Source organism: Opisthocomus hoazin, chromosome 7 (genome assembly GCF_030867145.1).
Source record: "Opisthocomus hoazin isolate bOpiHoa1 chromosome 7, bOpiHoa1.hap1, whole genome shotgun sequence".
Taxonomy (NCBI): domain Eukaryota; kingdom Metazoa; phylum Chordata; class Aves; order Opisthocomiformes; family Opisthocomidae; genus Opisthocomus; species Opisthocomus hoazin.
The window spans coordinates 27,852,369-27,865,163 of record NC_134420.1 but is presented as its reverse complement, the minus strand read 5'-3'; the positions used below and the strand labels follow the sequence as shown (position 1 = coordinate 27,865,163).

The following is a 12,795-nucleotide window of genomic DNA, read 5'->3' as shown; positions in this document are numbered from 1 at the left end:
CCGACTGCTGCAACCTCTGCTATCACATGCCCGTCCCATAGCAGCCTCTCTTGACTAAAGGTGACAAGCACTGAAAGAAAAATGGACTTTTGTTGGGATTTAGATTTTCTGTTTAAAAGCAGGTGACTTCTAAGATTGAGGAAGCCAGGAAATACGTAGGATTAGTTGTTTTTTTGCTGATGTCTTAGCATTATACATCGCCCTGCCTGCCCTGTTTTCCCTGGAGCACTGCAGAGGCCTGGAGAATCCTGCCTGCAAGATACCAAGCAGCCTAAAAGGACTTGGACCAGAGGAGAAAAGAGAACCTTAAAAAGTGGTCCAAACCTTGTTGCAAGCATTTTGGAGCCGTGGCTCACTGCCAGTCCTGGGAGCATCTCCAGTGCTCCCGGCACCAGTGCTTGGACTGAAGACGCTGCCTTTGAGTCTAACGCGATGGTTTGCCACTGCTTCCCAGCCCACCAGCTGCACGGGGACTGCAATTCGGGAACTGCCAGTTTAAACCATTTCACTCTGCCAGCACCAGTTTGCTTCAATGTGTAAATAAGGAGCAGCAGAGGAAAAGCCTGTGCCGGAGACCTTGCTCTGCCTCGGCTGGCCCCAGAAAATCTCCCCGTGGCTTTGGCAGGCGTGGGAAAGCTCAGCACACAAACCCGGCGCTGACAGCTTTGGTGGTCACGCCGCAGAACCGGGCACTGCCATGGGAGCCTCAGGCGGGTGTCCTGGTGGGATGCCCAGGTGGTGTCCCCAGGTGTGATGCCCAGGCAGATGCCCTGGGTGGGATGCTCAGGTAGGCTCCTCGGGTGGGATGCTCAGGTGGGCTCCCAGGGTGGGATGCCCAGGCGGGCTGCCCTGCACAGCAGCGCAGGTGTGCGGCCAGGCCTCCGGGCCATCCAGCTGGTGCCTTTGCCAGGCGGAGGAACGGCCGCATATGCCTGGCATATGTCCGCCCCGGCCTCGCGCACAGCTAGAGCTCTGCTCCCTACCTGCTCTCCACCCCTCTGTGCACAGCAGGGCCTCCTCCGCCCGAGGAACCGGGTCACCACCGCTAACTTTGAATCTGCAGATCAAAGCGGCATGATCTGGGCCAGCCCTGGGACTGGCCTGCAGCTGGGCTGGAGCGGCCGTGCCAAGAAGAGGTAGAAGAAAAGCAGACAGACGCCTCAGGCACCAAACCTGCTCCAGTAGGACGCTCTTCATGTGCAGCATGTGCTTGGCTGGGAGAGCGTTAAGACCTTTCTGCTGGTGCTTTTTGCACCCGCTGAAAATCCTCGCAGGGCGTTTGACTGGGGGTAGGGGGTTGATATCAGGTTGCTGCTTTGGGTGCAGTTAGTCTGGCTGGCTCGTGGACAGCCCATGCCAGCGGCACCGCCGCGACAGCGGTGCAGGGTACTGCATCCGGCACCATGCCACATAGGAGGAAAAGCCCGGGCGCTGCACCACCCGCTCCCAGCACCAAGCAGACCACCGCGCACGGCCAGAGCCTCAGCTGCCCGCTGGTACCACGGGGCTGGCTGCGGCCGGGAGCTGTGAGAGAGCAGGAGGAGGGGGAAGCCGGAGCAGGAGAGCCTGAATTGACTTCTCCAGCAGAAGTAAGAAGGTCAGCTCAGACCAAAAGCTACAGAGCCTCGTGCCTGGCTGTCCCTGTAGCAGTTCCTAGCTGCGCTGACGCAGGCTGCGAATGCCACCGCTCTCCCGCTCCGAAGACGTGAGCTGGCGAAACCAAAACCAGCGCCTGGTTTCCCCAGCTGCCTGCGAAGCAGCGGAGCTGCCCTGCGGCCGGGGCAGGCAGGCCCAAGCTGCTCGGTAGCGGTGCCCCCCCCGCCCTGCCCTGAGCCACCGTGTAAAACTTGAAGCAGAACCGAGTGGCTTTCAGACTGCTCCTTTCAGGCACTGGCGTGACCTGCGCAACCCAGCCCCTGGTGATCGCCTGCATCTCTCAGTGCCTTCAAAGCGGCTCTTGATTGATGTGTTTCCCTGACTCACAAGCTTCAAGAGGCTTTGAAGACACTGGGCCAGGCTCTGATCTCTCTTATGCTGATGCAAATCAGGAGCAGTGGTGCTGACAGCAGTGCAATAATCCACACTGATGTCAAGCCAGTAAAAATAAGAGCAGAAACCGTGTTTTGGTCTTTCCTCTGCCTTGAAGGGATCTGAGCAGCAGTGTGAAGCGGAGAGCTGCAAACCCTGCAAAGAAAACGCGGTGTAAAGCAAAGGACACGTAACTCTGTAGAGGGCACTTGTCCTTTCCTGCAGCTAATAAGGGAAGCGGTATTATGCATTGTATTTTTGTTAATAGTTAAGACAAATAAGACTGAGAATTCAGTGAGAAACGCAAGCTCTGAGCCGATGGCACCATCCTAGCCAGGATTAGGCCTGGGGAAAGCCCCAGCGCTGCTGGTTTCAGCCCAGTAGCAGCGTGCTGGGATGTGTTCGTGCTCCTCATCTGAGACTGGCTGCCGGGCCCCCAGCCACCGCCGGCCCCGCGGTTCACAGCCCCCTGTCCCCCTCTCCCCCAGGTCTGGTTTCAGAACCGGCGAGCGAAATGGCGCAAGCGGGAGCGGTTCGGCCAGATGCAGCAGGTCCGGACCCACTTCTCCACCGCCTACGAGCTGCCCCTGCTCACCCGTGCTGAGAACTACGCCCAGGTGAGCGCCCCCCCCCCCCCCCCCCCCCCCCCCAGTCTGTCTGTCCTGATGCCTGCTGGACACACCGCCTCTGCTCCCGCTGCCCGGCAAGTGACGCTTTGCTTCTCCTCTTCATCCGCCTGCCCTCAGGGAGGGTTGTAAGAGCACCAGGGCTGCAGTTACGTTACCAAACACTGAAGGGCCAGAAATTATTTAGGTGGGTGTCCTGCCCAGCTCCCTCACACCCTGGCCCGGTGCAGCCATCTCTAACGCAGGCACCAAGCCCAGCCCTGGGCACAGGTCACCCTGCTCAGCGCATGCTGCTGCACTGTCCTTCCCCCATCACGTGTGCTGCTGCCCACTAACTTCCCACCGATTTGGGAAAGGTCCTGAAAGCTTGAAAAACAGTGGTTCCCAGGAAGGCTTCGTGTTGCCGTGCCTAGGTTTCCATGCCCCTTCTTCAGGAGGTTGGACAAAAGCATTTCTCCCCCAGCAAATTCCCCCAGCCGTCTACCGGCGATGGGCTGCGGTACCACTGCGCACTCAGTGACGTCTGGGAATGCTTCCCAGGGGTCTCACAGGTTTGCGCTTCAAGGGAAGGGTTGGAGCAGCCTTGCTGGGGTATCTGGGGCTGCTCCTGGGGGCTGTGGAGAACATTCCTGCCCTGGCCCGGGAGGCAGGTGACACAGCTCCCTCCTTTCTTAACCTCCCATCCTGGGAAACCTGTCACATCAGCAGCCTCAAGCAGTGGGCCAGTCTCCATTTCACAACGCTGCCTTCAGACGGGCTTTCGTTAGCGTTCGTTAGCTCGAGGGCTGGGCTGCGCCCCTGCAAAGCGCTCCCTCCCTCCTGCCGACTCCACTCCCCGCCACCCAGGATTTGCCCGAGGGTGCAGTTTCGCAGGCGTGATGCTCTGAACCCGACTTGTCCTCGCAGATCTGCCGGGAGTCCTCTCCCCCGATGCCCCTGCTGCCTCCCCAGCCAAAGCTCCCCCGCCGCCCAGCCCAGAGCGTATGACCTCTCTCCTGCTTGGCGTCTCCCCCGAGCCGAACAAGAAGCCCTTATGAAACAGCTGAGAGATGCCAAAGCAGCTTTTCAAGCAGAGGACACTCTCAGCAGCCTTTTCAGCACTCCCTTTGCTTGCCTTTGTAACTCGCACTGCTTCCTCCCTCCCTCCACACTGCCCTCCTCTCCCAGCCCTGGAGATCAAAAAAAATGAAAAGCAGTTTGCAGGAGGTAAGAGATCAGAGAGGGCCCAAGGGCGGCGGGATGAAGGGCCCTTTGCTCTCTGGCTGCAGCCAGCTGCTCACCTCCTCCCTGCGCTCATCCTGCTCGCCCGGCCCCGCCGCCGCAGCACACCTACTCCCGCTGGCACGAACTGGGCCCCCCTCCCTGCCTCTGCAATTTCGTTTAATGAGTTGGCGCTGTGGGAGCCCAGACGGCCGTGCCACGGCCCCACAGGGCTCTGCTCTACGGCGGGGCAGGCAATGCTCCCTCGACGGGCAACGAGCAGCGAGAGCAGCGCTGGGGGCTGCGGGCAGCTCAGCGCCGACAGGCACGTCCGTCCGTCCGGTGCAAAGAGGCAAAGCCGCCCCGAGCTGGGGCAGGAGGGCGGGCTGGTGGTCACGTCCCTCACAGGGCAGTCCTGATGCTTCTTTTCCCACCTCCAGATCCAGAACCCTTCCTGGATCGGCAACAACGGCGCCGCGTCCCCCGTGCCTGCCTGCGTCGTCCCCTGCGAGACAGTGCCCTCCTGCATGTCCCCCCATGCTCACCCCCACGCAGCCGGCGGCGTCTCCGAGTTCCTCGGCGTCTCCGGCCCCGGCAGCCACGTGGGACAGACTCACATGGGTGGCCTCTTTGGCACGGCCGGGATGAACCCTGGCCTCAACGGCTACGAGCTGAACAGCGAGCCGGACCGCAAGACCTCCAGCATCGCTGCCCTGAGGATGAAAGCAAAGGAGCACAGCGCCGCGATCTCCTGGGCGACATGACAGGGCTGCAGCCCAGCGCCCGCGAGACACGGAGAGTGCACACGGGGACAGCCGAATAAATCCATCCGCTTGGACTCCAGACAGCAGTTGCCTCCTCGGGGATGTGAATGCAGCACTTTTAGCCACCCTAGGTATATAAAGTACATATGTTAACGTAAGTGGAGTGTTTCCAGCATGAATGCGGCAGCTCCCGGCTTCCTGGGATCAGGCGGGGAGAGGGAAGGCTGTGGAGCATCATCTCTTCCAGTGACATCTGGGTTGGGATACGTCCCCTCTCACCGCCACCTCCCCAATAATCTGGGCATTTTTTCTCCCTGCTCCTTTTTCTGACACCAGATCTGCCTTTCCAAAGAGCCAAGAGCCCGCTGGCATTTCAGCAGCTCCCCCCATCTTCTCACCCCCCCATACACACACACACAAAAAAAAACCCAGAACTTCCCCTCCTAATTTGTCGACAGTGTTGCTCAGATCTGTTCTGCCCTGGGTAGGGGACTGGATGGGGACTCTGGCACCAGCAAAGAGACACCCCTCAGGCTGCTCCCGTCCTCTTAGCAGGAGTCAGAGCTTCCCACAGCCAAACGGGGAACAGGGCTGAGAAGATACCCTAGGACAGAAAGAAGGCAACGTTATCCCGTCTCCTTCTACCCTGCTTGCCCTCCACCTCTCAGTCTGAGGTGAAGCACAGAGCCGTAGAGGCCTGTGAAGAGGATGCCCCTCTTCCCAACACGGCACAGTGCCACCACACTGGGTGTCTCTGCCAGCTCTCTGGCCACTCGGCGGGAGGTGCACCCCAGCAGACGGAGCTTCCCAGCACGGCTGGCTGCCCCGGGGAGCGCATGGGGTTGGCTTTGCCGCGGTCAATGTTGAGGCTCATGTGCACGGTGGGGCAGCAAAATGTTTCCTCTGGCGTTCACTGGGTCAGGAATTACCGTCCTCAATTTAGAGACAGCAGCTATGGGAGGGCAGTACCGTTGCTGTGTAAATCCACAGGCCCCCAAAGAGACTGCTCTGAGAAACAGCTCAAGGGCTAGCACACGGCCATGGTTGCGTGAGGCCACCGAATTCCTCACACACCTTGTCCTGGGGTCAGATATGTGCAGCGACAGCCCCTCCCTGAAGCCCCTGCCCAGGGCCCCGCTGCACACAGCCGCTGCGGGCTCCTCTGCCAGGAAGACAGTCCTGGGAAGGGACCCACGACTAGATGAGGTGATGGTGCCTCGTCTCCAGCCACCTCAGCTCCTCTGCACCTTGCAGAGGAAGCAGGAGACACCAGAACATGCCTGGTCTGTCTGAACCAATACTTCTCCTCCGGTTTTCCCTCCCTGCGCTCTTCCCTGCACAGCACTGTTAAGTACGATCTCCTTCGCAAGGCTAAACCTTTTCCAAGCTTTTCAATGACCTCGTAGTGCTATGAATAATTTTGGAACATGCTTTTACTCCCCTGAATTATCCCCAAGGAGAAGCTGAAGGTCAGCTGAGCACCGTCACCCACACAGCGTGGCTATGCAGGCTCTGCTTCAGCTGGGGCAGCTGTCTCTGAGATTCGCAAAGGAACTACAGGGTTTTGCTCCCATAAAAATTTGTGTGTCACCCTGCCCTCTCTCCTCCTGCTCAGTGTTAAGGGATCTTGTAGTTCAAGGTCCAGGAATATTTAGTGGTCTTAGAAAAGGCTCCAAATAAGCTACAACCAAACTTCAGGTTTCGGGTTAACAAGGCATCCAAGTATCTCTGTAGTACCTAGACTGCCCTACACTACGTAAATGATACACCATTGCTAGATCAGATGTAATACATATTTATTGGAATAAGAAAAGACCTGTGCGCTGTCTCTTTTCTCTCCTCAGACATGCTAAGAGATGCCTTCCTTGGCACTCACAGGGAACCGGCACGCATCTAACCACACCACGCGTACGGCCAGGGCCTCTCCCACCACCAGCAGCCAAGACCCCTGCCCCAGCCTAAACATTCAGCTGAGCCATCACGCACGATAGCTTAGGTGCTAAAAGCGATGCTGGTTGCTGAACCAGACAGAATCATGCCGACCAGTCAGAGGTGTATGCCACTCCCCCACCGGGCACCCCTGAAGCCACGGAGGGTCCCGGGCAACCCGGGCACCGCTGGCAGGAGGGGGTTTCTCCAGCAGATGTTGTGCAGGCAGCTGGGCGTGGTGCCAAGAGCATTCTCCCAGGTACACTGGGAAGCGCGATGCTTCCCGCGGTCAGGCTGCAACCCTGTGATGGCCGCTGCCCCGGCAGCCCAGGGATGTTTCCCACAAGGCAGATCAGCACCAGGCAGAGCTGAGGAGCGGGCGGTGGGGTGGGCACACACAGACGGGGCCGTGTGGCCTGCAGGTACCGAAGGCAGGAGGGCCATAGGCACTCAAGAGCTCAGCTGCATCCCTACTGAAGTTATGGGGTAGCTTTTCCTCATGGACTTCCTTGGGGCCAGGATTTCACCTGAGGTGTTTAACAGCCCAGAGAATTAAGCGCTGTATCCCATGTGCTGTTGGAGAGAGAGGAGTCTCCTGGCAGCAGGCTGGCACTCACCCGCACAGCCCCTCGTGCCCACTCTGGGTCACGCTGGCAGGCGCTACCGCTCAGAAGCCTCTGAATGCAGCCATTCAGGCGGTTTTTAAGTTAGGTGCATCTGTACTTACACACCTTTTTAAATTAATTTAAAAGTTTTTTTAAACTAGCTGTTAAATTAACAAGAAAAACTGTATAAATATATATATACTTTTTTATATATATATATATATATATGTATCTTAATCTAGCCAACCTGCGGCTACTGCATTTCTTAAGGGTCACAGGGTCAGTGCTGTTCTTGCAATCTCCAGTTACCACGATGATGCCTTTTTTAATTATTATTATTTTAATACCTTTCAGCTCTATTTATGAGTTTCTTCTCTATTTATTTCTTATTTAGTATTTTACTCCTGTCCATACATTGAGTTGCAATTCCCTGGCTTGGACTTGCCTTTGAAGCTGCAAGCTTCATACCCGGCCACCGCCAAAACGCCTCACAAGCCCCGACTGCCCTGACACCCACCGCGCTTGTGCCCGGGGTGGCATCCTCTGTGGGTGCTGGCTCTCCCAGCTGCCCTCTCCGGGGAGGAGAATGTTCCTCCCAAGCAGTCCTGGCCCTGGTACCTGGTACCTGGTACCTGGCAGGTACCCTACGAGGGGCTGCCTCGCGTTGCCTGTGGTTAGAAACACCAGAGAGATGTCCCCAAGCTTTGAGACTAGGAGGAGGCGACGGTGAGAGCAGCACAAGCTCCTGGCACTGGCTCACAGGGGGGCCTGGTGCCCCTCGCTGCCGACTGCTCGGGGGCTCTTCTTGCCTGCGGGCAGCAGTCGGTGCTTCGGCAGCAGCTGCGAACCAGCGGTGAACCAGGCTCGGGGTTCGCTGGGCCCTGCGGCGTCCAGGCTCTGAGGGCTGCTGTGCCTGACCAAACTGGCGAGGAGGGGAGCGAGACGGGGGCCAGGCCAGCCCCCCCCCAGGCGCATCGCCCACTGCCGGCACTGCCGCCTGGGCTCCAGCTGTCGCCTCTCGAACACCCGACCCAGCTCAGCTCTCGCTGTCCTGGCGCCTGCCTGGGTAGAGACCACCAGTAGAGAGGACCAAGACAGCAGGGTGAAGGAGAACCAGCTCCCTCTCGCCTGGAGCCCACGGCAGCATGAGAGCGCACGCGCATCTGCGCCGGAGCACGTGTCTGTGCTGGAACACACGTCCCCATCGGAGTGTGCATCCGTGCTGGAGCACGCCTGGCCTGAGCCGCGGGCAAGGTGTTAGGCGAAGGCGACGGGCAGGGGCAGCGTGTCACACCCGAGGTCGCAGAGCTGCAGCACGCGTGGCTTTCGCCGCCCCATCGCGCCAAGCCGGCTCCTCGGGCCGCAGAGGTGCTTCGGGGCGGCGAGGCGCATTCCCCTGTTTCCCAGAGCGGGTAGCACGTTGTACAACACTCTCCAAACAAACAAAGGCAAAAACGTAGTTTTCCTGGAAAAGGTTTGAAAAATAATCAAGCAGAGGCAGAGTCCCGTGTTTATTTTGCTGCTCTGACTGACACAGCAAAAAGCAAACAGACCGAAGGAGAAATTAAACCCAAATGGGAAGGGGGGGCGGAATCGGATGGGAAGCCACTCAGCCCTTTCGGGAGGAGGCGAGGGAGCGGCCTTGCACCCCCCTTAACTCTTTGCTGGTAACACGGTTCCCCACCTCCCCCATAGCTAGGTAGGTAGGTAGAGCTAGGACTTTTATACTACTGATTTTGAAGGACAGTTTTCAATGTGTAATAATATATCGGTTTAGGTGTGCAGTGTTTGAAAGAGAGACAGGGAGAAAGAAGGAAAACAAACCTCAATCACTATTACTGGGTTTTTTGTTGTAAAATATTGTAACCTTGTATAAATGCAAACTTTTTTCTTTTTTCTTTAGCTTAACAGTCTGGGGTAGAACATGTTAAAAAGAAATAAGAAAGTTTTTAAAAGTTCAGGAAAAAAAAGAAAAAAATTAATTAAAAAATGTTGCCATGTGAGGTTTGTGCCATGCAATATTGCTATGCAGCCATGTATTACCAGTTCATTACAGCGGAATATTAAAAAAGAACAAACAGTCTTGCAGCTTGGTTCTTTCTACCTTTTTTTTTTTTTGAAGTAAATTATTGCACTTGCAGCTTTTTTTTTTGCTTTTTTTTTTTTGGGGGGGGCACACACTGGAATTTCTGGTCGCTAGTTTTTATTTTTCTCGTTTCTGAAAGGAGTGGCACGGGGGGGAAGGACCCCGCTTCCCAGCTGAGGGGGCACAAACACTGTTGTTGTTTTGGTTTGCAATAAACTCCTTCTCTCCTCTCCTCTCCACTGCAATCCGGCTGGTTTGTTCCTGACTCATGACAGATGAAATGTGATCAGAGGGGCCTCCGAAATCTCACGTTAATTGAAGTTGGCAAAAAATACTAACAGTGCCCTTTTGAACTGCTGACACAGTGCAGAATGGATTAGCCGGGGGTAGATTAACAACAGGTGGCAGCTCGTGGGCTGCTGCCTCTCCCCGTACAATGCGATGGTCACCAGTCAGCAGCCCGGCCCAGGACAGGACAGGATGGCCCCACCAGCCAGCTCCCTGCCAGCCAGGGCCTCTCCGAGGGGAAGGCACCGGGGGCTGGCAGCACCCCGTTGCCCACCTTCCAGCCACACTCCCTCCCCTCCCGGCCCCGCGTGGGCAGGCGGTGCTCCTCTCGGCTCCGTGGGTTCCCAGGATACAGCTCCTGCCGCAGCGCAGCATAGGGAAAACGGGGCTCCGGGAGGGCCCCTCTGCTGCTGCCGCTCCACGAACACACTCAGCTGAGACTGCCTCTCCCTCAGACTCCACAGAGCCCCCGGCACCAGGAAGAGCCCAAGCCCCTCCACCCAGATGTGGTGTTTGGGCAGAGCCGAGAAGGTGCCCAGCGGCCGTCAGCAACCCCCCGAGACCCGCAGAGCCCCTCCGGCCATTCCATCGGCTCAGTTCAGATGGAGCGTGGCTGGCTTCCATCTCACAAAGAAACGGATGATGCAGGTGCTGTTACAAGCTTATCCATTCCTCTCACTTGTAGGAGAAAAATTCCTTCCCTCCCCAAGCACTCAAAGCCAGATTCTCCAGCTGTTGGCAAAGCTCAGGCTGTTGAGAGCCTAAAGCCAGGTTCAGTAACATCCTAGTTATATGGGTTTACACCAGAAACTGCTCCTGGCCTGAATGTTGCCAAAGAGCTAAAAAGTCTCTCCATAAACTCTAGATAGTGGCAGGACCCAGATTAGAAATACACATTCTTTTTCTGAAGCTGCACTTCCCTACCATCAGTATGGGAGTTGTTTCAAACACATGGAAAAATTTCTCTCTAGGAGATGTGGCTACAGCATGTAGGTTAACGCTTTCCTTCTCTGCTGCAGAATACGACACCGAGGCAGGGCAAAGTTCGGGCAGTTTTAATGAAAAACAATTTTTTCTTCCTGTAAACTAAACAGATTTGCCTTTTTCTTCCTCTTTTTAAAAACAGGTTATTAACCTTTAAGCAGATGGATGTCCAGTAATCTTCTCATTGGCAAGGAAGATAACGGCCGTGCAAGGTGCATCTATTTACGGCCAGCTGGAGCCCACATGTAAAGGTGTTGCATTTAATCTGAGACAAACAAGTGTTTATTATTTGTGAAAGGATCTTCCACTTTCTCTTGCTTTACAGTTCGTAACTTACTCACTTGGCAAAGACAGATGCTGCGAGTTAGCAGTCTGCTCCTCCGCTGCAGCCTTGCTGGATTCCTGGATCTCGTTTTACGCTCCTTTCTGCTTCGAACCGTTTCCCCTGCCTGTCTGCATGAAGTGTGGCAAAGGGGCTATTGTTCACCCTCGGCCGAAGGCGCCCAGCACTAACGATGCCTAGCACCCAGCTGAGACTTGGCCCTCCCTTCAAAAGAAAGGTTTCACAAAAGAAGGACCTGTAAGTCTTCAAATGGCCAGACCAGCAGGTGAGAAAGTGCTTTCCTTGAGCGTACGGCTGTACCAACACGCAGAAGGGAACACGAAGCTCTTGGCCTGATACCCTCAGGTATCTTTCCAAGGGACTATGGGCTCATCTACTGGATGAGCATGAGATGTTCCCACTGGGCAGACGGGTATCTGTAAGTGGAGCTTCTCAGTCCGTCCCAGGCTTCGGCTTTCAGTTTTACAGGTTCCCATTACTGCACAGAATGAGGGCGGGGGGCAGAAGAGCTCAGCTTCATCCTTAAAAGCATGGGGCACAACAGCAACCGCAGCTCATAACCACACTTGGAAAACCTCATGCAGGCCTGCATATCCCCAGTTTTTCACACTTCGGTTGGTCAAATGGTCCAGCTTTCACCTTTCTCCAGTGCCCCGCCAACTAAAATTTAGGTTAAAAATCCAACAGATGTGGCTTAGTAATTAAACTGAAATTTTACTTTTCTTACGACTCTGCAGAAATAGTCACAATGTGGATTATTTCTCTTTATATAGACACCTGGTTCTCCCCTTGCCCATCTTCTCTCTTGTCTCCCCCCCGCACATACTCTGGTACTGAGCACTGATTGAAGTTCATGGACCTAATGAAACCATGACCAAGTTGCGTTGATCTCAGTCCACAGTTACTGCAGGGTTGTCATGATTGTCTGGAGCAGGAGCACTTCCTATTTATGCAAGTAAACAGGCATTTAGAATGAGTAAAGGAGAGAAGAATTACTGGATCCTTTTCCAGACAAAGACAGCAAACAGGCAGCCTTTCAGGGAGAGGCTTCGAGCTGTGCTGTTTTCAGTCAGAAAGCTCCCTGCATGCTGCCAGCTCCATGCCACTCCACTTAATTGCCTCAATTGTTGCTGTTATCCCTTAATGGGAAACATAACTCGCTTTCAAAGCAACCACAAGAAGCTGCAGACAGGGGAATCCTGAAGATCAGCAGAGGTGGGACTGCCTTACAGCCATTTCCATCAGGCTGAAATTACACAGAGTGCAGCAGGAATGTCTCTAAATGGCTTCAAGCCAGGGCAGGCTGCTGCATGCTGACACTAAAAGTCAAGGCTAACAGTCCTCCACCTTGGTACTGAGCTACCCAAAACTCCAAATGCACAACAGTTCAGACAAACTGCGGCCGTTCTGCTAAAACACAGGCTTGGGATACTGGTGTTCAGTCCTGGTTTTACTCACACGACTCCAAAGGCCTTGGGTGTATCACAGCTTCCCTCCACCTGCTCATCTGCAGCAACAGGTAAGAGGCTGATCTCACTCCAGCAGGAGGACTGCCAAGCTCAATTTATTGCGCTCAGATACAGCTGGGGCAGCCACCAGAGAAAGAACTTGCAGAGTCCTACACGCACTCCCAGCAGCATGAGATACAGCTGAAGGATCCACGGCTCAACAGTACAGCAAGTGTTCTAGCCGATTTCTCTGTTAAGCAAATGCCATCTCTCTCTCCCTAGCAAAGCTGGCGAGAGATCTGAAGTGATTACCTGCTTCTGGGATAACTCTCAGATCCTACAGAAAGATGCAAAGAATAGTGTTCAGAGTTTTCTGGCAATTTTTGACAGCAATTATTTCTTTCAGCCTAAAAATGAAAAGAGAATATAGGTGGAATATTTGCCCAGTATTTGCTCTGCTCTTCCCAACTCTTCAGGACCAGACTGACGTTAGC

General features: G+C 55.3%; 1 protein-coding gene across 1 annotated transcript in view; it reads left to right on the top strand.

Annotated features, from left to right (window-relative positions):
• The window catches only part of ALX4 (ALX homeobox 4), a 37,396-nt gene extending 32,778 nt beyond the window's left edge, over window positions 1-4,618 (top strand). Inside the window, exons 3-4 of the mRNA XM_075426252.1 lie at window positions 2,517-2,645; window positions 4,295-4,618. Coding sequence (XP_075282367.1) covers window positions 2,517-2,645; window positions 4,295-4,618 — 453 coding nt within the window. The remainder of the gene's footprint in view (window positions 1-2,516; window positions 2,646-4,294) is intronic.
• The last annotated feature ends 8,177 nt before the right edge of the window (window positions 4,619-12,795 follow it).